This window comes from Canis aureus, chromosome 11 (genome assembly GCF_053574225.1).
Source record: "Canis aureus isolate CA01 chromosome 11, VMU_Caureus_v.1.0, whole genome shotgun sequence".
Taxonomy (NCBI): Eukaryota; Metazoa; Chordata; class Mammalia; order Carnivora; family Canidae; genus Canis; species Canis aureus.
In genome coordinates, this window is record NC_135621.1 from 37,748,419 (window position 1) to 37,772,305 (window position 23,887).

The 23,887-nt window shown below is 48.1% G+C and overlaps 1 protein-coding gene and 1 long non-coding RNA gene across 4 annotated transcripts in view; one reads left to right on the forward strand and one right to left on the reverse strand.

Moving 5' to 3' along the window:
* The window catches only part of EDAR (ectodysplasin A receptor), a 95,032-nt gene that overhangs the window by 65,418 nt on the left and 5,727 nt on the right, over positions 1 to 23,887 (forward strand). Inside the window, exons 5-11 of one of the 2 annotated variants that reach the window (XM_077914838.1) lie at positions 1,831 to 1,916; positions 8,394 to 8,480; positions 10,241 to 10,366; positions 10,463 to 10,537; positions 10,822 to 10,894; positions 13,528 to 13,684; positions 14,759 to 14,819. In XM_077914838.1, the coding sequence (XP_077770964.1) occupies positions 1,831 to 1,916; positions 8,394 to 8,480; positions 10,241 to 10,366; positions 10,463 to 10,537; positions 10,822 to 10,894; positions 13,528 to 13,684; positions 14,759 to 14,819 (665 nt within the window). Of the gene's footprint in view, positions 1 to 1,830; positions 1,917 to 8,393; positions 8,481 to 10,240; positions 10,538 to 10,821; positions 10,895 to 13,527; positions 13,685 to 14,758; positions 14,820 to 23,887 lie in introns of both variants that reach the window. The other variant, XM_077914837.1, reaches the window with a different exon arrangement.
* LOC144323891 (uncharacterized) lies at positions 1,488 to 10,805 on the reverse strand. 2 transcript variants are annotated; one of them, XR_013389244.1, is made up of 5 exons: positions 10,604 to 10,805; positions 9,379 to 9,560; positions 8,082 to 8,212; positions 4,457 to 4,531; positions 1,488 to 3,152 (listed from the first exon to the last, which is right to left on the reverse strand). It is a non-coding gene; the product is annotated as an uncharacterized LOC144323891 (long non-coding RNA). The 2 variants fall into 2 exon arrangements; XR_013389245.1 differs by having other exon boundaries at positions 10,436 to 10,805.

Here is a 23,887-nt window from a genome sequence, read left to right on the forward strand (position 1 = left end):
CCTCTGTTGCGCATCCGTATGTGCAATGCTGGCCTAAAACCATTCGCCCTCAGGACTCAGCGCAGGTCCTAGGAATACAGATGTGAATGAGGCTCCTCCCCCTGAGGGGCTCCCAAGACAGTCTGGACTGGAGACAGTCTGGGCCCAGCAGAAGAATGTGTTTGAGGAGGTAGTGAGGAGGAACTCTGAGCCCCAAGTGCCAGCACTGGGTCTGCAGAGTAGAAATCTGAGGGTTGACCTGGAGCCTGTCACCCTCACAAGGCCACACGTGAACACAAGCCACCTCCTGGGAACAGATGCACCGTAGGCCCTGCTGTCACTTCCTGTGTCCCAGGCACAGATGGTTCCACAAGGGTGGCAGCGTATGTATTTGAGAGAAGCTTTTTCCAGAAGGCTTAACTGGAAAACTGGCTGTTGTGGCTTCTCTGAGGGGTGTTTTGAGATGGTTAATTAATGTTTAGGAGATACACAGGGATCTTAGGATAAAAGGCCCTGAGGAAGGGGCAAGCAATTATGATCATAATGTTATTGGTAATGGTCCAGCTTACGGCAGCTGGAGTCCAAAGACACCCCCCACCCGGCAAGCACTCCTGCCATGCTGCCTATCAGTGGGGGCCTGAGTGTGCACGGCTAATAAAAAGGAGATTAAAAACCAACCATGTAAAAATCCAGTAGTGGAGAGGGATTTTTCATCTTTTGAATTGTAATGAAGGAAAACTTTGGCACCAGCTCACCTTACTTAATCGACCTCTCACGCTGTGATAAATGGCTCCATGATCACCACCAAATGTGTGTTTATGGAAAGCAGGCACACGCCAAGAGAAGTGCCAGAGCCTGCAGGTGGAAAGGAGCCTGAGCCGTGAGAGCTGGGGGCAAGGACTGCTGGGTGGATGGGGTAGCAGGTCCTGCCCAGAGCTCTGCCCCAGGGGGTGGCAGGTCCTACCCACAGCTCTGCCCCAGGGGGTGGAGCTCTGCGGAGGTGGGGGTAGGGGGTTCTGAGCGTTAGCATGGCCACCAGAGCTGGCACATTGACACTGGGAAGCTCGAAAGACGTGCATCAATGAAGGTCTTCAGTCTTACTGTGAGTGATTTGTCCCTTTCCTGCAGAATGTGCAACCCCAGCACAAGTACTTGCCCTCCGGCCGTGTCCAGGTCAGGTGCTTACTGAGGGGGGAGCAAAGGAATTTCAGTCATGCCCTGGTTGTATGTCAGGCCACCGCTAAGGCCCTCTGCATTGACCTCTCCAGGTGCTGCTGTCCTGTCTGCTGTGGCCAGCTCTGTTCTGTCTCACCAGGTGTGCAGGAGGTCTAGGAGGTTCCTGTGTCCTAGGGGCTCATGGACACATCTGCCAGTGATGTCACCAGGCTAGAGGCTCTGAGGCAGGCACTCACTGGGTTGGGGGTGGGGGCACTCCTCCTCCAGGGTTTCTGGCTCACCGGCTGGGACACCCTGAGAGCTAATCAGGTTCTATACGTGGTAGGTACACAGATATGCCAGGGACTGATGTGGGTGAAATGATGATTGCTCACACACACTGCGCAAATCCATCAGTGAAGGAACCAAACAGGAGAGTGGATGGAAAGGCACAAAGTAGCTCAGTATTGGAAAAAGAATGTTCCATTTTAAGACAGGCTGAAAACCCCCAAGGAAACGGTCGTCAGAATGGGCTGCTGGCTCTGAGGGCTCCTGATTCCCATGGCACCTGTCTCATTCCTGACTTTGGTTATGCCTGAAGCATGCCTCGATCATGGGCATGCTAAGTGGTTAGTACTTGCTTGTGCGGACGCCTGGCTCACCTGTCTGCTTTATCTTGTCTCTCCCTCCCTGTAGTTACTACATGTTGGAAAACAGACCCAGGAACATCTACGGCATGGTCTGCTACTCCTGCCTCCTGGCACCCCCCAACACCAAGGAATGTGAGTGCTCTTGTCCTTCTGTCATTACATTGGTACCTCTCATTACACGGTGCTGTAGAAGGAAGCCAGTCCCAGCACCTAGGCAGATGAACTACAGGGGACGCGAAAGCACAAATGCTCCCGGGGCCTGGCCAGCCTGCAGCAGGTCCACGAAGGGACATTGGCTATAGCTGAGCTGTGAGTCAGAGACAGGTCAGGCACCTGCTGCCTGGTGCAAGTTTTCTCATCTGTGACATGGGGGCACTAAAATCTGAACTCCCCCTTCACTTCCCTTTTGTGCATTATTGGAAAAAAAGCAACGAGATCACAGTTGCCAAGCTATTTTGCCAAGTCCTACAAAGCGCTTACACGAATGCAAGTTCTCATACGTGTGTTTTCAAACCAGGAAAGGCCAAGGGAAAGGTGAGGAGTGGTCCCAGTGAATGAACCAGATTCCACAAAGCCACGTGAGCGGTGAGGCTCACGGGTTCAGAGTCCCACCCTGGGCTCTTTCTTGTTTTCATTCTGTTTGATTGTCACTGCACATACCTGTGAGGAAGGGCCAGGGACTGGCCTCTGCTCCAGAGAATGTAGTATAGGGCCACTTGGATCCAAGGTCTGGAGAGACACCATGGAGGTGGTGGGTGGACAGTTGGCCCCTGGGCTGCAGGAGCCCTTGTTTGCCCTCCCCCAGCCCCACTCCCACTGAGGCAGAAGAGGGGCTGTGTGGGGTCTCTCCATTAGGCCCCTGCCCCACTTGCTCACAGTAATCCTGCCCAGGAGAATAGGATTGCCTTACGAGCAGTGGGAGGTGGGAAAGGAGGGCAGGAACAGCCCTTGGAGGAGGGGAAGGAGGCACCCAGGTCGGTGTGTGGCAGGGCCGCCCAGGGTGGCGGGCACCCTCTCTCTCCTAGATTGCCTCAGTAGATGCGGCGGCAGTCATGAATTTGTCTTTAAAGCTGAGCTTTGTACTCGGCTGCATGCTCGTTAATTCACACATTAGAGGAGGCCTGAGGTTTCAGAGTCTGAAAGGCCTTCCGGCAGGCCCTGCAGAAAAGCCAGCTGCGGCCTCCAGCTGGGGAATCCCAGCCCACTCAGTACTGGACAGCTCTGGGATGGAGTCCTCACTGACAACATGTCAGGCACACCCCACCTGCGTGAAAGGCTCCTTGCCTGTGGATCCTGGCAGACCAGCTCACACATGAGGAGTGTCCCCATCCAGGGCACCTCCCTCCTCTCGCCATCCAGCAGGGGGATCTGTCACATGGAGAGAAAAGGCAGAGCCCTTGAGTCCTAGATGCTTCGAGAATGAGTACATCCCACCACACCCTCCAACCCTGAGCTGCTTCACTGGAAACCAGCTCCCAGGAAGCCTCGTAGCACTTTGTAGCAGCCAGCCCTAAAAGAGGCCTGCAAGGACCCTGAAACGGGGTCAGGGCACAAGCCACCCCGACCTCTGTGTGCCCGTATGGGATATGAGGACACGCGACCAGCTGGGCTTTGTCGGGTGGTATGGTGGACGGAGGCCTGCCTGGGTCAGGGCTTTGAGTATGGACATGAGGCTTATTCTCTCCAGCTCTGGGCTTGTACCTCCCCCTGCACCTGTCCTCAGTCCAGAAATCTGAGCTCAGGCTTCTGCTCTGGAGCAGCACATAGAACCAGAAAAGCTGGTGATGACCACAGCCTCCATGAAGACCCTGGGACTCAAACTCTCGGGGCTGCCCCTGACGGCCTCACCCCAGGAAAGAACTGGATGGTGGGGAGGCCTCCTGGCCTGGCCGCCCCAGCTCACCAGGTGCTGCCCTTCTGGAGCTGGCACTCCGTGGTGCAGAGCTCCTTGGCCTCCAACCTGAGATGTGTCCTCTGATTTAGAAGTGCTCTCCCTGGGCCCTTGGGGCATGAAGTCACTCTGAGTCACAGAGTAGCAGATTGTGCAAACCCACAGTCAGAGGACTTGGGACAGACCCTGGGGAGCACATGGTGCACGTCGAGGTCTGGAGCAGACCAAGGGTGATGGGCAGCTCCCAGAAAGACAGCTGTGAGCAGGGAGCCCCAGGTGCCCTGGTGGGAGCTCCTCGGCTCTCGTGCACCCCCAGGGGTAACCCCTCTACTCTGTGCAGCAACTACTCTTCCATCTTAGAGGAAAAGCAGCTTCTCTACATGGCTTCATGAAGTGTTGGGTGATGGGGCTGCTGGTTACAGTCATCTTGCCTTTGGGCCAGTCATCATCCCTGATGAAATCAGAAGTTAGTGCAAATTACTGCAGAGCCTGGTGCTCAGGGGCTCTAAAATACACTGCAAGCCTCGGAACCTCTGTCTGTGCCTGTTTCCTCTCCTGCACTGCTGAGAAGATGCTATCCTGTCAGGGTGCCAATAGGGCTGACACACCTGTGCCCCAAATACTCTGACCACTGAAGACACACAGCAGGTATGAATGAGGACTCTGCTCTCAGCGCTGGAGTGCAACAGAAAGGCCCTCAGATGCTCAGGACACACCCCCCCCACCAGGTGCTCAAGAGCCTTGAAAGTAGCGCTTCCCCTTCTTCCCTCTGGTGACTCACCCATCAGGAAAGTGTAGAGCTTCCTTCCAGATGCTGCAGTGACCGCAGCCACTTCCACTCCCATCACCATTCGTCCTGGCAAATCAGCACAGATGGGAGAAAGAGAAGAAGCCCTTCAGTCATTTTTCAGTGAAGTCAAAGAGAAAGATCCACTTGGAGAACCAGCACTGTCCAGTTTTCTTTATTTCCTGCACCGTCCTGAGAACTCACGCGTGAGGGCTGTCCCATGCCAGAATCCACGTTGTGGTGACACAGAGGCGGCCTGGTGTCATAGTGAGGGAGAGATGGTGTGGGTTCGAATTTCGGTTTCGTTATGAGTTTCCCATCTTGGGAATGTTATGTAACTTTGTGCCTCAGTTTCCCCATCCTTAAAATGGGGCTGTCTCAAGATGTAGCGAGGGTGGGACGGTGTATCAACTGCATGTGAAGTGTCTGCCACAGTGCCACCCACAGCATTCAGGAAGCAGATGACAGTTCACAGCCCAAGTGGGTGTGCAGGGCCCTACCCCAGGTCTCCCCGGGGCCCATGGGCTGCACCTCACATCCCTACCTCCTGTCCTCCATCAGCTCACCTGAAACCAGGCTGGCAGGAGCCCTCCCTCAGAGCGTTGGAGGGACCAGTGAGGCAGCTCTGGGCCTGGGGCCTCATGCCATCGTCATCATTTTTATTATCCCTCCTCAGTGACCCTGAGCCCTGCATCTGGCCCAGGATGGACTTGCTTTTTGGAAAGTCCTGCTCAAGAAAGCTGTGGCGAGTTTCATTCAGATGCCATCGTGCGACACCCAACAGCGGTGCCATTCATATGAGAAGCTTTGGTACCCCCAAATGCCAGCAGCCAGCTGTTTCTTTCTTTTTTTTTTTTTTTAGCCAGCTGTTTCTAACACAGTCTTTCTCAAACTTAAATGCATACACCTGTCACCAGGGTCCTCTTAAAAAAAAGAGATCCTGGTACAACAGGTCAGGGGAGGGGTCCCAGACTGGTTCCAGCAAGCTCCTGGGGAACCTAACTTTGAGCAGCCAGCTTCATGTGGCTCTGCCCATTGTTCCAGAATCCGCCCCTGGGGGGTTCTGGGACGATGCAGCAGCCAGGGGCATCATCACTAACAACTCTGAGAATCAGTAAATAAATCCACCCTGCTTGCCCCACACCGAGAATCCCAGTAGTCTTTAGTACATACGGCATATTTATAAATTCTGTGGATTAACCACCCCAGAAGCCCCCTAAATCCTGTCGTCACATGGAGCCACATGCTTACAGTTCCCAAAACCTCTTGAGGCAGGTGGACGCACAGTGCGCGGCACGCAGCCCCCCACCTCCCGCACCTACTGTGCCCAATCAGTGCTGCTCCAACACACCGGTGAGGTAAGTGGAGCCAGGCCCCACTTACTTTCATTTTAATGTAGACTTTATGTGGAAATCTATGCTGATTTTCTGGGACTAGTCTATCTGGGATGACTATCTTCATCTACCTTCCCTTCTTCCTATCCTAGAGGCCCTAATCTCTGTTCAGAGCTAGGCTCCAGTGGGCACATCGTACAGGGTAAGGTGACCAGTAGTTGACCACCCAACGAGAACACTGAAGGCCATTTTCATCTAATGATCTGTTCCAAGGAGGCCAAATGAACCCGAAACACGTGGCACATGTTGGCGCAGAGGGAAACTGCCCCGACACCAAGTACTTGTGTTTGTGCTGAGTTAAACCTCATCGGACCAGAGCGGAACCTGGAACAGGAAACTTGCCATGCAGGGACCTGGTGGCCATGGCGTGCTGTCCTCAGGGACCTCCCACCATGCAGTCTTCCTGCCCACCCTCCCTCTCACCCTGGCATGTGCTCAGAACAGAGTAGTTTTTAGCGGGCCTGGGGATCATGATGCGCCAGAGCACACCTCGCCCACGTCTGCAGCCCAGGGCCAGTCAGCCGACACGGGCTGGAGCTCAGTTCGGGCACCCTATAAGCAGGGTGGGGGTACAGCCCTGCTTGCCACCTGAGCAAGGATGGGAGCCGCCCGTTGGGTGTGAGGAGACGTGCGTGCTGATGTGCAATGGCCTTTGCACAGTGTTTGCTGACGGTGCCATGTGAGCAGCCCTGCCAGCCAGTGCACAGGCCTCTCACAAAGTCTGTGTGCAGCCAGGCTGTTCTCATTGTTCCTCCCTGGACTGCAGGCCTGGGCACATTTCTGCCCCCAACCCCAGCCCCTGTCACCCGCCCTGGCCGGCAAGCCCCAGCAGAAAGGGACAAGAAGAGACAAAGATGACAAGTCCACAAGCAGAGCCCACAGGTATTTTTTTTTCCTGAGGAACAGCTTAAGCTCCCTTGAGCCCCTTCCCAAACAGATAGACTAGCTTTGTTATCAGCGTCCTGTTTGCTTTTAAAGAGGAAATCAGGTTCTGCTCGAAGCTATGCCCCATGTCACTTTTCTCACTTGATGCTGTTGAAGCCTCCCTCCCCTCGCTGGAGGGGAGCCGCACACGGCAGAGCCTCTGGCCCTGGGGTGACCACATGCAGGCCTCGCTGGGTGCACCCTCCTACCAGCACCTCCCAGAAGGCCTCCCTGAGACCCGTGGACCCTCCCTGTGAGCCAGTCCTCAGCCTGTGCCCATTCCCTCCCAAGCCTCCCTCTGTTTTATTTGCAGAGATTTCTATTTGTCACCGGATCCTTATCCGATGTAAGGATCGGATGTTTCTGGCCATGCTCCCCGGGGACTGTGTCTACTTGCTGGACACAGATGTGTGGCTAAGTCAGCAGCCTGCCAGTGGTCCCCATGTCCTGGGTTGCCCCACACTGTGTGCACAGGCAGCTTTAGAAATACCAGTCATATGGTGTGGTTTCTCCAGAGCATCTTCTCTCAGAGAAAACATCCATGTTACGCAGGGTCCTCAGGGGAGCCCAGAGGCCGGCTGGCCAGGGTCCCTGCCTCAGCCCCACTCCCTCCTTGCTAGGCGGGCTGGGGACCACATGCATGACTTGTAGGGAGGCCAGCTCACCCGCCCTGACTCAGGAGTGTGCAAGCTGTCTTCACGAATTACTCCAGGATGGCCACCGACAAAAGCGAGACAGAAGGAAGTATATTTGAAATACAATCATTTTTATCAATGGCGAAACTCAAGTCCAGCCTAAAGGAAGGTGGACCGTCAGGACGTCGTGTTTTCTGAGGCAGAACACGTTTGCTTTATTTTAACCAAATAATGTCTTACTGGCTTGATTGGTCACAGAACCAGCTTCAGTTTAATCTCTGCTAAAGTGATGGTTTTTAAATAGAGAAGGCAAGATTTATGAGTCACAGTTTCAAGGGACAGCAAAGTTCATCTCTGCTCTTTATAAACTGTTAAGTCACAAGTATTTTTTAAAAAATGAATCACAGGAAAATCCTAAAGGGAAACATACCAAATTGTCAACCTCAGGTAGTGAGGCTGTCAGGGATTCTTTTACTGCTTTCTTGTGTTCTCATTTTTTTCTGATTTTCAAAATGGCATGAATTACTTTAATAACTAGAAAAAGTATCAAAAAACATTCCACTTTATGTCATTGAAATGTCTCAAGTACTATTTCCCCCTAATAATACTGTATGTATATATATATATACATATGTATATATGTATATATATATATACTTTTCTCACCTTTAGAGATGGCATATATTTGACCTCTGTCCATAGAAATATTGAAAAATTGAGTCGGTGAAGCAGCACTGTTGAGTCCTAGCGGATTTACTCCTGGGTCTTCTTCAATAACCTTGTTAGGTCAGAGTGCTCTGAGGGATTATGAAACACTCTGAGGAATGAAAACGTCCCCCTCTCCCGCCGCCCTCTACCCCGCAGCACCCACATAATCTAGAATTCTGTCCCCTGGAAAGCAGCTGCACCATGCATCCTCGAAGGCGGGGCTGGTCCAGGTCATCTGGGGAGCATGCAGTGACCGGGTTCCCCTTGCAGGTGCAGGAGCCAGCTCCGGAGCGTCTGCCAACTTCCCCAGCACCTCTGGCAGCAGCACCCTCTCTCCTTTCCAGCACGCCCACAAAGGTAAGGATTGTGCTCCTGCAGCTGCAAGTAGGGGCTGGGGTGGAAGGGGAGGGGAGGCCGGAAGCAGCGGTGAGGAATGGCGCTGGGGCTCCTGGTGCCCCCAGCAACAGGAGGTCATGACCTCCGCAAGGAGTGGAAACATCTTTCCATGGTGCCCTGAGCCCCTTAGAACACTCCAGCAAGAAAGGCACATCCCTGGGGCATGGAGTGGTGCTCAGGGCGCAGGTGGTGGGCAAAGAATGGGCTTCCGGCCGTGGCCGGGTCTGAGGACAGGCTGGCTTTCAGATCAACCTGTGGAGCCCCATATGTTTGTTTGTTTGTTTGTTTGTTTGTTTGTTTGTTTAAGATTTATTTACTCATTCATGAGTAAACATGAGAGACACAGACTGAGAGAGAGGCAGAAACACAGGCAGAAGGAAAAGCAGGCTCCCCCCAGGGATCCCGAGATCACAACCTGAGCCAAAGGCAGACTCCCAACAGCTGAGCCATCCAGGCATCCCACCCCACACTTTAATGTTCGTTTCCAAGAACTACATTTTGCTAATTCTTTAGGGATGGAAAGGCTTGGAGGATGGCAGAGGCCCCCAGGGCCCTGATTTCTCTGAGATCAAGGCCCCACGCGGACCTCTCCTGCCACTTGGCAGGTTCACTACTACCCATTATTGGAGCACATTTAGGGCCCGGGTCTCAGTGAGGCTCAGGGCACTCCAAAGTCCCACAGTGCGCTCAGCAGACAAGCCTCAGCATCGCCCCCCAAACCTGACCCTCCTGCACATTCATGGAGCATCAAAGCAGGAACACTTTGCTAGGATACATGAGTCTCATTTCCGGCAGGCCCAAGTCGGGGGTGGGAAATAGCACACGACAGAGAATATTAGAGCGTTTATATCATCCATACCTGGCATCCAGATGACAGGACTCCCCACGTGACAGCCTGGCTGGTTTTCTTGCAGACACACTTGACCCGGGAGGGTAGGTGTGGAAACTGGCAGCCCTGGGGAAACGAGCTCTGGTACCTCTTTCCAAAACGGCCACTGCCTCCATCAGAGGGTCCCCAGTGCTTCACACCTTGTCCCTTTCCTGTGGGAACAGTGGGAAACCTGGATCCTGCCTCATGGGGACCAGAATCCTGCGTGTTATTTCAGAGAATTAGAACAAGTGTCAGGGCATTGTATGTGTCAGTGGCAAGAAACCAGCGAGAACCCCCTGGGGCAAGGGACCACGTAGTGAGGGTGACAGAGCAGAGGAAGGGCTGTGGCAGCCCCTACGCGACCCTTGCCCTGGGAGTCTGATTATTACTTAGGTTGAAATTGAATGAGACACAGGGTAGCACCAAACCAAGAACAGAATCTCTGGCCCTTGGGGGTGACTCCTGCTTGGATAGAACTGTCTTCAGGGCACCTGCTTGTGGACACTTCTCCACATCCCACCTCACTCAGGGTTCCCAAATTAGTAGAACCAAGAGCTAGTACCTCAGGAACAGCTGAGGGAACCCAAACCATGGTGTTCCAGATAAGTCTAGATCATCCTAAGATACATGAGTCTCATGTCAGGGGGGCTCCCAGTCCTGACATGAGGGCCAAGACAGACCTGTAGGGTTTGGCTCTGAGGCTAAGCAAAAGTTTTGGATTCTGAGGGTCCCCTAGAAATGTCCCCTGCTCCAGACATCAAGTCTTCTTGGAGGGTAGACCCTGCCAGCCTAAGGGGCTCCTATAGGGAGTCTTGAGCCCCATGTTGCCCTCTCTCCCTGCCTCCAGCAGAGCTCTCAGGCCAAGGGCACCTGGCCACAGCCCTGATCATTGCCATGTCCACCATCTTCATCATGGCCATAGCCATTGTCCTCATCATCATGTTCTACATCATGAAGACGAAGCCTTCCGCCCCAGGTGACTGCTCCCCAATGCCCTTGCTCCCTCCCCACAGACCCTTGCTCCCTGATAGCTCTGTCAGCTTACCTAGTCTCCTTCCCTTTCTCCAACCAGCCTGCTGTACCAGCCACCCAGTGAAGAGCGTGGAAGCCCAAGTGAGCAAGGAAGAAGAGAAGAAAGAGCCCCAAGGTCTGCAAACAGGTCCCCACAGCACAAGTGTACACCTACAGGGCAGAGGTTGTCTGCCCCACTCACCAGTCCCCGGGCAGCCTGGCCTCCCAACTCCTCGTGCTCTCGTGCCACTTGGAACAGGGCTGCAGGAAGAGGTGTCGGTGCCCCCACATTGTGCCTGTGAGGGTGGTGTGGCTTAGTCACCAGGCAAGGCCTGCCAAAGAGGAAGTGAGCAGGGAAGGATGAGCTCAGAGCCAGGGGCTGACTCTGGCTTCCTCCCCCCACCTCCAATTTACCTGCAGACAGTGTGGTGATTTTCTCCGAGAAGGATGAATTTGAGAAGCTGACCACAGCTCCAGCAAAGACTGCCAAGAGGTAAGTCAAACCACAGCAGCCACTTGTCATGCGGTGGAGCACCCCCCAGCTCCAGGTGAGGTCAGGGGTCCTCTTGGGTTCCTGAGCAGAAAGAGGAGTTGGCCTATCAGGTGGGGAGCAGACCGAGAAGCCTGGCCTCTGGCCCGGAGGCTCCAGAGGGAGCAGGGCCCCAGGATCAGCAAGGCAGGGGAGCAGCAGGGCCAGGCAGTGTGAGGGGTAGGTCTTAACACCTTGCTCCAGAGCCAGCTGCCCCTGGCCCTCCTCTGTGACATTCACCTTCTGTGTGCAGACTGGAAACTCATGAGCGCCCCCTTCTTCTACAGCAGCCCCCAGTGGCCAGCGGTGCTGACATCACTAGTGCTAGAGCTAGAACCCGTATCCCTAAACCCTGAACAGCACTGGTGATGGTGCTTATTGCCCACCAGGGCTGTGCTAAGTTTATGAGTGCCCCACCAGCAAGGTGCTAATGTCATTCTTGACCATGCAAGGCTGAGGTCTGCAAGCGTCACATGCCCGAGGTCGCACCTCCAGGAGCGGCAGGGGGACCAGGCCAGGCCACCTGGCTTCACAGGCTGCACAGACCAACTACTACCACTTGTGAAGTGAAGCTTCTGAAGGAAGATGTTTGACATATGAAATTTTGACCATATTTAGCACACGTTAGATGCAGAATCAGCCCTGGCTTTAATATCTAGGGCCGAGGGAAGTAAACTTTTCCTTTGCCCTCTGAGATTGTTGTTTGGACTCAGTTCTGCTTGGGTTCCCAAACCCACTCCAGGGTGTTGTCCCATCTGGCCTCTACCCCCTTGGCCATTCCAGGACCCTCATCTGTCCAAGTGCCCATGTTGTAGATGGGCCCCAAATGTCTCCTCTCCTAGGCTCTGGCCTGGGACCTTCCCCAGGTGGGTGAACTCTTGCCAAGCCTTCATTTGTACCAATGACCATGACTGTAGACGTTTGTGGAGAGCTTTGGCATTAACCAAGCACATCCAAATGTGTTACCTCCTGTGGAAAACTCTAGCATGTCTCAAGACCCCTGACATAAGGGCAGGGAGCAGACTTAAATCATGAAATCTCTGCATGCTGGGAAAGAAAAGAAAGAATGTGTGTCCACCTGCATGGTCCCTTCGACAGCGATCATTTCCAGGGAGCACTTCTGGTCCCACTGAGAGTGTCTCAGAGCTGTGGGCCCTGCCGGCCAGGCTGTGGGGACTGGCTCAACTCTGTGGCCACCCAACCCAGGACCAGCTTGTCCTCCATCCTCCTTCTGTCAGGCTCATGTTGTGGCAGCCTCTCCCCTCTGTTCTTCCAGCATTTTCTCATTTTCAAAAGTAGGAAAAAAGAGTACTCAAAGGGCAGAGATATGTCCTAGGACTTCAATCTCATCAAAAGACTGAGGGAGGGACGCCTGACTGGCTCAGTGGTTGAGCTTCTGCTTCAGACTCAGGTCGTGATCCTGGGGTCCCGGGATCAAGTCCCACATTGGGGTCCCTCTGCCTGTGTCTCTGCCTCTGTGTGTCTCTCATGAATAAATAGGCAAAATCTTTTTTAAAAAGAAAAAAGAAAGAAAGACTGAGAGAAACGTGGGGGATTTAGAAGAATATTTGGAAAAATAATACTTGTTTCATATGCAAATGTCAAATAGAAATTAAAACCTGGCAATCGTGCTGTGAAAGACAAGGCACAGAGCATCTGTCCCCTCTGTCCACTCTCAGGCCTCAGGGAAAGGCCCCGGGGCCGTCAGTGGTCTCTGAGGACAACTGTGCTCTGTTCCCAACATGCTATCCGGTGGGGGCACCAGCAGGCCAGCCAACTCCTAGCAAGGCCCTGGACCCACACGGGGCCACACCTTCATCCGGCCTCTAGGGTTGCATTGGAGCGTGGGTTTCATTACTGTAACCCACTTGCTAGAAAAGAAAAATTCTTTGTAAGTCATCAGCCAGACCACAGGAAGCAAGAGGGATGCCTAACAAAAGAATGTTGTTTTTCAGATATTTGGAATGATTTTGAGAGTTTAAGCTCCAACCCATATGGGCCCATGGCTGTGGAGGGTGAGCAGTGGTGGATCATGGGCCCAACTGGCTTCCTGGGAGAGCTCCCGAAGCCCCTCATGGGGCTTGCTGTGACCCCCTCCCCATGCACACATTTTAGGCAGGTTCCCAGCTCCCAAACGAGAGGGGGCAGGCTCACTCAGCTTTGCTTTGGGCTGTTCTGGAGAGCTTGCACAGATTCAGTCAGTGCCGCCCACGTAAACCTGTTTGCATTTAGACTCAAGGCCAAACGTGGAGCTTGCCTGCATTAAAAATAGGAAGCTGGGACATATTCCAGAGAGCTTAACCAAGCCAGTTGGAGGGGAGGGATGAGTAGATGCTGGCCCCCTCCCTGATGGGCTCCAGCCCTGCAGGGCTCCCGACACACCTTGTGAGTCCTCTCACAGGACACCTGCAGGCCGCCCTGCATCTGGGCCATTATTTGGGAATAGAGGAGAGCATAAGGAGTAGAGAGTGTGGTGTGTCTTTCTCACCTCTCAGCCCAGGAGCCTGCTTGGGGCACAGGTCCCTGTGTCCCACTGGTCTCCCCACTGGGAGGATGCGTCGGGGCTGCTGGTAACAAACACCTTCCTGTTCCCACAGTGAGAATGATGCATCGTCAGAGAATGAACAGCTGCTGAGCCGGAGCATGGACAGTGACGAGGAGCCTGCCACCGACAAGCAGGGATCCCCTGAGCTGTGCCTCTTGTCACTGGTTCACCTGGCCCGGGAGAAGCCAGCGGCCACCAAGTCAGCCGGGGTGAGGGCCTGATGCTGCTCCACACACTCCCACTGTTGCCCAGGGAGGCAGAGGCATGAGGCAGGCCCACCGCGGGAACCTAGATTCAGTAGCAGGTTTAAAATAAGAGAGTAAGAGACTAGGAAACTTATCTCTGTATTATGAGCTTTATAGAAGGAAACGAAAGAGAGTAAGCAAAGAGAGGAAAGTTGAAATTGCTTGGAATACCATAGGACAGAGAAAAACCTTTGTAAACATACTGGCATGTGTCCAAGCAGAACAACAACAACAATATATATACACACAGACACACACAGACACAGACATACACAATATGCATTTTGCATGTAAAATGGTCCACAGCATTTGTCACCCTAAGCAGGCCACCTGGGAGCGTGCTACAGCAGGTGCATGGGCAGAGGTGCACAGCTCTGCCCAGGCTGCCTGAGCATGTGGCACAAGGTCACTGGCAGCCCCATCCCAGTCTAGGTGAGCGTGTGGCTAGGTGACGTGCTTCGGGTAAATATGTCTCTGATTGGGAAGCCGGGTCTGGCTTAGGTCTGGACAGGGTTGCCACGTTCTGGGCTACCCTGAGTTCAGGGACACCTGTAACAGCACTCAGCACTTGCAGGGACCCTAGAGGCATCTGGAGTTGTTCTGGGAGGTATCGGCTCCTGGAGGTGCCCAGAACTTCGCATCCAGAGCCCCTTCTGCCCCGGCCCAGCACCAGCCTCATATCCTCATATCCTTACCCTGAGCTGTGAGCTCTGGAGAAAAGGCCGGGGATGGCTGCAGACACAGCCAGGGCCTCCCAGGCCACCACAGGCCAGCACGGTTCCTGCTGCCCCTCTGCCATAGACAGATGCGGGGTGTCTGGGGAGACTAAGCAGCAGCCCCACCTCCGCGAACACTAGGTGCCTAAACCCGAGGCCCAGAGGCCTGTGGCTTCCTGACCCCGGGCCTGTGGGAGCCCCAGGCAGCATTCTGACAGTCAGGGGACAGCAGCTGCCAGCCCCACGATGGAGAATCTGCAGTTCTGTTGGCTACGGCTTTCTCTTGTTCCGAACACTGACATTCTCTTGACTTCTCCCGTAGATTCAAAGTCGAAGGAAGAAGATATTGGATGTGTACGCCAATGTGTGTGGAGTCGTTGAAGGTAAGCCTGGGCGCTCTGTGTGGGGGCCTATCCCCCAGATTTCCCCAAAGGTCTCGCCCCAGCCATCCACAAGGAGGAGGAGGAGGAGGAAAGGGACCCAAGGCCCCAGGAGGGCCGAGAAAGACCACACCTCAGCTGGTCATGTTCCACATCCCCGTGGCTGGCGAACCCACTTCTGGCGTGGAGGGTTGTGGAATTTGGCACCAGACTGTCTCAGGCCTTTCCCCTAGTGCTCCCCAAGGCCCCTTCCCTCTCAGGACAAGGAGATAACACCCAGCCAGCCCCAGCGCAGAGCCTCCCTGGTGGGCCGTGGAGTCTGCAGAGGACATGGTGGAAGGAGCTCATGTCCCCCAGCATCCCCCAGATGCTGTCCTACACCAGTGTTTCAGTCACTAACCCAGTAATTAGCTGGCCTTGCCCTCTCCTCCACAAACATGCTTCCCAAATGAGCCGTCAGTCTGTGTCCCCACGACTGCACTCTGGACATGGCAGCATTTCAATCTGGAACACATGATCCCCATTTCTTCCAAATCTAGGCTCTCAATTACCTTTGTATTCAGGGGACAGAAGCCCTCATTGCTGAGGTTAAGGGATGTTCCCCAGTTTCATCAGGCGACTGGGTCCTGGTCCCACTGACATCCCTCCTTGGACTTCTGGGTCTGGCCCAGGCTCCTGCCACTCCCCAGGTCCCCCTGGGGGCCTCTCATTTCTCCACAGAGTTGGAACCAGCGAGCTGAGGCGGGGTGGGGAAGGGGTAAGGGGGAGGGGCAGGCTTGCTGGCCCTGTGCTCCTTGGGCCAGAAATAAGGGGCCAAGAACTCTGCTTGGCTGCCTGCTGAAATGGGCATCTCTCCATAAATACACATGTCAGCCTGTCTGGTAAGACTGGCATGGCAGAGGGACCTCAGCTGCCCAGTGGACAGTGGTCTGAGATTTACGCTCCATCACCCTGGAAAGCTCTTCTCTGTTCCAAAAGATGTCTCGGCTTTAAGAGCCTGTCCTGTCCTGCCTGGGACAGCGTTGCATCAATCTGTGTGTCATTTCCTCTGCCAGTATCACATAGCTATAGAAGTCTTGAAATCGGGTAGACTGTTTGCTTCCACTTTATTCTTTCTGTTCAAAATTGTTCTAACTAATGCTAGTTTCTGTGCCTTTCTATATAAATTTTAGAATAATTGTCCCTATAGCTACAAAATATCTTGCTGGTGATTTTGATAGGAATTACATCAAACTGTATACCAAAGTTTGGGGAGATCTGATATTTTACTATGTTGAGTTTTCTAATCCATGAAAATGGTATGTCTCATTTAGATTTTCTTCAACTTTTCTTGTCAGCAGTATGTAGTTTTTAGAATACAAGTCCTATACATATTTTGCTAGATTTAAAGCTAGGAATTTCTGTTATTTTTTTGAATGATTATAAACGACATTTTATCTTAATTTCAGTGTCTACATATCAATTGTTAGTATATAGAAATACAATTGATTTTTGTATGTTTATCTTGTATCCTGTGACTTTGCTGAACTCACTTATAAAGACTCAGAGTTTTCATGTAGATTCCTTGAGATTTTCTACATAGATAATCACATCTGTAGATGGGAATACTTTTATTTCTTCCTTCTCAATCTGTGTGCCTTTACTTGCCTTATTGCAGTAGCTATAACTTCCAGCATTATATTAAATAAGAGTAATGAGAACAGAAATCCTTGCTTTGTTCCTCATCTGAAAGGAAAAGCATGTTTTTCATCATTAACTATAATGTTAGTTCTAGAATTTTTGTAAATGATTTATATTAATTTTGCGGGTAGATTACATTATTTTTAATATTGAACCAGCCTCACAACCGTGGAGTGAAGTCCACTTGTCATGGTGTATAATTCTTTTTACATATTGTTAATTTCTATTTACTAATATTTTGTTAAGGATTTTTTTTATCTGTATTCATGAAGGATATTGGAGTGTAGATTCTCTTTTTGTACTTGTCTTATCTGGTTTTGGTATAAGCTAATACTGGCTTCACAGAATAAATTGGGGAGACTTCCTCCTTTTCTATTTTCCAGAAGAGATTATGTAGAATTGGTGTTAATTCTTCTTTATATATTTGGTAGAGTTAGCCAATGAAACTATGTAGCCTGGATATTTCTTTGGGGGGGGGGGGGACAGGCTTTTAAAATTAAAAATTACATTTCTTTAATAGTTATAAAGTTATTCAAATTATCTATTTTATACTGAGTTGTGTTCATGCTTTTTGAGGAATTGTCCCATTTCATCTAAGTTGTCAAATTTGTGTGTAGAGTTGCTTGTAGATTCCTTTTTTCTTTTATGTCTGCAGTGTCTGTAGTGATATCCCCTTTTTCATGGCTTAATATTTTGTGTCTTCTTTCTTCATTTTTTCTTTATCAATCTCACATTTGTTCACTTGATTGATTTTTTCAATGAACTGGATTTTTTCATATTTATATCTATTGTTTTTCATTTTTCAATTTTGTTGATCACTGCTCTTTACTATATCCTTTCTCCTATTTATGTTGGGTTTGTCTTGTTCTTTTCCTACATGTTTGAAATGGGAGCTTAGATGACAGGTTTTTTTTTCCAAAATTTATTTTTTAATTTAAATTCAATTAATTAACATGTTATTGGTTTCAGAGGTAGAGTTCAATGATTCATCAGTCTCATATAATAGTCAGTGCTCATTACATCACATGCCCTCCTTCATGTCCATCACCCAGTTACCCCATCTCCCGAATCCTCCTTCCTTCAGCAACCATCAGTTTTTTTTCCCATGATTAAGAATCTCTTATGATTTGTCTCCCTCTCTGATTTTATCTTGTTTTATTTTTCCCTCTCCTCCCCTATGATCCTCTGTGCTGTTTCTTAAAGTCCACATATGAGTGAGATCATATGATAATTGTCTTTCTCTGATTGACTTATTTCACTTAGCATTATATCCTCTAGTTCCATCCATCTCATTACAAATGGCAAGATTTAATTTTTTGATGGCTGAGTAGTACTCCATTATACAGACATATAGATATAGATGATACATATTTTTTATCCATTCATCTGTTGATGGACATCTGGGCTTTTTCCATAGTTTGATGATTGTGGACATTGCTGCTATAAACATTGAGTACAGGTATCTTTGGGGTATTGGATCACTAAATCTGTATCTTTGGGGTAAATACCTAGTAGTGCAATTAATTGGTAGGGTAGCTCTATTTTCAACTTTTTGAGGACCCTCTAAACTGTTTTCCAGAGTGACTGCCCCAGCTTGCATTCCCACCAACAGTGTAAGAGGGTTCCCCTTTCTCCACATCCTTGCCAACATTTGTCATTTCCTGACTTGTTAATTTTAGCCATTCTCACTGGTGTGAGGTAGTATCTCATTGTGGTTTTGATTTGTATTTCCCTGAAGCCAAGTGATGTTGAGCATTTTTTCATGTGTCTGTTGGCCATTTGTATGCCTTCTTTGGAAAAATATCTGTTCAAATATTCTGTCCATTTCTTGATTGGGTTATTTGTTCTTTGGGTGTTGAGTTTGATAAGTTCTTTATAAATTTTGGATACTAGCCCTTTATCTGATATGTCATTTGCAAATATCTTCTCCCAATCAGTAGGTTGTCCTTTGATTTTGTCAACTGTTTCCTTTGCTGTGTAAAAGCTTTTTATCTTGATGAATTTCTGATAGTTCATTTTTGCTTTTGTTTCTCTTGCCTTTGGAGATATGTCTAGTAAGAAGTTGCTGCAGCCAAGATTACAGAGGTTGCTGCCTGTGTTGTCCTCTAGGATTTTGATGGATTCTTGTCTCACACTTAAGTCTTTCATCCACTCTGAGTCTTGTTTTGTGCATGGTGTAAGGAAATGGTCCAGTTTAATTCTTCTGCATGTGACTGTCCAATTTTCCCAACACCATTTGTTGAAGAGGCTGTCTTTTTTCCATTGAATATTCTTTCCTGCTTTGTCAAAGATTAGTTGACCATAGAGTTGAGGGTCCATTTCTGGGTTCTCTATTCTGTTCCATTGATCTGTGTGTTAATTTTGTGCCAGCGCCACACTGTCTTGATGATCACAGCTTTGTAATACAGGTTGAAGTCTGGAATTGTGATGCCTACCAGCTTTGGTTTTCTTTTTCAACATTCTTTTGGCTATTCGGGGTCTTTTGTAGTTCCATACATATTTTAGGATTATTTGTTCCAGCTCTGTGAAAAAAAAGTTGATGGCATTTTGATAGGGATTGCATTGAATATATAGATTTCTCTAGCTGGCATAGACATTTTAACAATATTTATTCTTACAATCCATGAGCATGGAACATTTTTCCATTTCTTTGTGTCTTCCTCAATTTCTTTCATGAGTGTTCTATAGTTTTCTGAGTATAGATCCTTTGCCCCTCTAGTTATGTTTATTCCTAGGTATCTTATGGTTTTTGGTGTAATTGTAAATGGGATCAATTCCTTAATTTCTCTTTCTTTAGTCTCATTGTTAGTGTATAGAAATGCCACGGATTTCTGTGCATTGATTTTGTATCCTGCCACATTGCTGAATTGCTGTATGAATTCTAGCAATCTTGCAGTGGAGTCTTTTGGGTTTTCTATATACAGTATCATGTCATCTGTGAAGAGGGAGAGTTTGGCTTCTTCTTTGCCAATTTAAATGTCTTTGTTGTTGTTGTTGTTGTTGTTGTCTGATTGCTGAGGCTAGGACCTCCAGTACTATGTTGAATAAACAGTGGTGAGAGTGGACATCCTGCCATGTTCCTGATCTTAGGGGAAAAGTTCTGAGTTTTTCCCCATTGAGAATGATATTCACTGTGGGATTTTTGTAGATGGCTTTTATGATATTAAGCTGTGTTCCCTGTATCCCTACACTCTGAAGAGTTTTAATCAAGAAAGGATGCCATATTTTTTCAAATGCTTTTTTTCTATCTATTGAGAGGATCATATGGTTCTTGTCCTTTCTTCTATTAATATAGTGTATCACACTGATTGATTTGCAGATGTTGAACCCTTGCAGCCCAGGAATAAATCCCACTTGGACGTGGTGAATAACCCTTTTAAGGTACTCTTGGATCCTAAGGCTAGTATCTTGGTGAAAAGTTTGGCATCCAAGTTCATCAGGGATTTGGTCTGTAATTCTCCTTTCTGGTTAGGTCTTTAGGTCCAGCATCAGGTAATGCTGGACTCATAGAACATGTTTGGAAGTTTTCTTTCAGTTTCTATTTCTTGAAACAGCTTCAGTAGAATAGGCATTAATTCTTTAAATTTTTGGTAGAATTCCCCTGGGAAGCCATCCTGCCCTGGACTCTTGTTTGTTGGGAGATTTTCAGTTACTGCTTCAATTTCCTTGCTGGTTATGGGTCTGTTCAGGTTTTCTATTTCTTCCTGTTCCAGTTTTGGTAGTTTACACGTCCCTAGGAATGCACCATTTTTTACCAGATTGCCTAATTTACTGGCCTATAGGTGCTCATAATATGTTCTTATAATTGTTTGTATTTCTTTGGTGTTGGTTGTGATCTCCTCTCTTTCATTCATGATTTTATTTATTTGAGTCCTTTCTCTTTTCTTTTTGATAAATCTGGTCAGGGGTTTATCAATCTTACTAATTCTTTTGAAGAACCAGCTCCTAGTTTTGTTGATCTGTTCTACTATTCTTTGGTTTCTGTTTCGTTGATTTCTGCTCTAATCTTTATTATTTGTCTTCTCCTGCTAAGTTTAGGCTTTATTTGCTGTTCTTTCTCTAGCTTCTTCAGATTAAGGCTAGGTTGTATATTTGAGACCTTTCTTGTTTCTTGAGAAAGGCTTGTATTGCTATATACTTTCCTCTTATGACCACTTTGCTGCACCCCAAAGGTTTTGAACAGTTGTGTTTTCATTTTTACTTGTTTCCATGAATTTTTTAAACTCTTAATTTCCTGGTCGACTCATTCATTCTTTAATAGGATGCTCTTTAACCTCCATGTATTTGAGTTCTTTCCAAATCTCCTCTTGTGATCCAGTTCAAGTTTCAAAGCATTATGATCTGAAAATATGTAGGGAATGATCCCAATTTTTTGGTACCAGTTGAGATCTGATTTGTGACCCAGTAGGTGATCTCTTTTGGAGAATGTTCCATGTGCACTCAAGAAGAATGTGTATTCTTCTGCTTTAGGATGAAATACTCCAAATATATTTGCTAAGTCCATCTGGTCCAGTGTGTCACTCAAAGCCCTTGTTTCCTTGTTGATCTGCTTAGACAATCTGAGCAGTGAGTGGGATGTTAAAGCCCCTACTATTCCTGTATTATTTCAATGTGTTTCTTTAATTTTGTCATTAATTGGTTTATATAATTGGCTGCTCCCATGTTAAGGGCATAAATATTTATAATTGTTAGATTTACTTGTTGGATAAACACTTTAATGATGATATAAGTGTCCTTCCTCATCTCTATTACAGTCTTTGGTTTAAAATCTAATTTGTCGGGATCCCTGGGTGGCACAGCAGTTTGGAACCTGCCTTTGGCCCAGGGCGTGATCCTGGAGACCCGGGATCGAATCCCACATCAGGCTCCCGATGCATGGAGCCTGCTTCTCCCTCTGCCTGTGTCTCTGCCTCTCTCTCTCTCTCTGTGACTATCATAAATAAATAAAAATTTTTAAAAAAATCTAATTTGTCTGATATAAGAATGGCTACCTCAGCTTTCTTTTGATGTCCATTAGCATGAAAAATGGTTCTCCACCCCCTCACTTTCAATCTGGAGGTGTCTTTGTGTCTAAACCGAGCCTCTTGCTGACACCATAACAATGGCTCTTGCTTTTTATATCCAATCTGATATCCTTTGTCTTTTGATTGCTGCTTTTAGCCCATTTACATTCAGAGTAACTATTGAAAGATACGAATTTAGTTAAATACCTGTAAAGTCCCTGTTTCTGTAGATTGTCTCTGTTCCTTTCTGGTCTGTTATTTTTGTACTCTCTCTTCGCTTACAGGAACCCTTTTAATATTTATTGCAGGGCTGGTTTAGTGATCACAAGTTTTCTTAGTTTCTGTTTGTCCTAGAAGCTTTTTATCTCTTCTTCTGTTTTGAATGACAGTCTTACTGGATAAAGTATTTTTGGCTGCTTATTTTTCTCTTTTAGCACCCTGTCCTTTCTGGCCTGCCAGGTCTCTGTGGATAAGTCTGCTGTGAGTCTAATGTTTCTGGCCTTGTAGGTTATGGACCTCTTGTTCTGAGCTACTTTCAGGATTTTCTCTTTGTCTCTGAGATTTGGCCAAGATGATGACTATTTATTATTGATTTTGAGGGGGGTTCTCCTGGACTTGCATGCCTGTTTCCATCCCCAAATTAGGGAAGTTCTCAGCTATAATTTGCTCAAATATACCTTAGGCTCACCTCTCTTTCCTCTTCTTATGAGATCTCAATTATTCTAATATTGTTTTACTTTATAGTATCACTTATTCTTGAATTCTCCCTTCAAGATTCAGTAGTTTATCTCTCTTTTTCTCAGCTTTTTTATTCTCCATCATTCTGTCTTCTGTATCACTAATTCTCTTTTGCCTCATTTATCCTAGCAGTTAGAGCCTCTTTTTTGTTGTTGTTGTTGTTGTTGCACATCATTAATAGCCTTTTATATTTCAGCTTGATTAAATTTTAGTTCTTTTATTTTTCCAGAAAGGGATTTTCTTTTTTTTTTTTTTTTTTTTTTAATTTTTTATTTATTTATGATAGTCACGGAGAGAGAGAGAGAGAGAGAGGCAGAGACCTAGGCAGAGGGAGAAGCAGGCTCCATGCACCAGGAGCCTGATGTGGGATTCGATCCCAGGTCTCCAGGATCGCGCCCTGGGCCAAAGGCAGGCGCCAAACCGCTGCGCCACCCAGGGATCCCCCAGAAAGGGATTTTCTAGTGACTTCTATGCTTTGTTCAAGCCCAGCGAGTATCTTTATAATTGTTATTCTGAACTCTAGTTCTGACATGTTACTTGTATCTATACTGATTAGGTCCCTGGAAGTCAGTACTGCCTCTTGTTCTCTTTTTTGAGGTGAGTTTTCCTGTCTTGTCACTCTTGCAGAAAGTGATTGTTTTTCTATTTGTAGAGTTGCAGCTATTCTTTTCTTAGATCTCCAGTTGAGTTCACAGGTGTTCAGAATGATATAGCTACCTAGCTAAATTCCTGGAACCAGAGAAAACTAAGGTCTCCTATTCCTCTGCCATCTTGGACTCTGATTGAGATTGGAGTTTAGATTACAGATTTGAGATTTTCCCGCTTTTGTAATGTATGTATTTGTGATATAAATGTCCCTCTCAGTATTACTTCAGCTGTGTCCTACAAACTTTGATATGTTGTATTTTCATGTTTAGAATTTCCTTTAAAAATAAAATAAAATAATAAAATAAAATAAATTTCCTTTAAGGTTTCTTCTTTGAACCATGGATTGTTTGGAAATATGTTATTTAGTCCTCATACCACACCAGATACATTAACAGTAGTGCAAGACAGAGGTCTTCTCAAGAGTGGAGCCCCCAGAATGCAGGGAAAGGCCAGCACTGTGTAGTTACTCCCAGTGCCAGTGGCTTTCCTCATGGCAGGAGGCAGGACAAGAGCAGGAAGTGACTGCTAGTGGCTCTTCCCTGCATGGGAAGCACCAACTTTAGTTCTGGATGCTCCCAGAAAGAAGAGGACTTACATATCTTTTCTCCTTCCACCCCCATATAACAACTTTCTTCTAAAGGAATGTCAAGGGAACAGACAGGAGTCTAATAAAGGTCTCTGAAAACAATGTATCTCCATTTGAAAAATAAACCATGTCTTTAAATGCATTAACCCTTGCCAAAAACTAACAACAAAAGATTGTGTTGTTAAATTTCCAAGTGTGTGAAAATTTTCCTGTTATCTTTGTTTTTGATTTATAGTTTGATTCATTGTCGTAGGCAAATATACTCTGTATATAGGTTCACTTCATTCTTTTGTTGAGATTTAAGGCCTACATTTGATGAGACTATGTCTTCTGTTATTGTTAAGTGGGGTGTTCTATAAATGTTGATTGGATTTTGTTGGTCAATGGTGATGTCAAGTTCTATATTCTTGCTGATT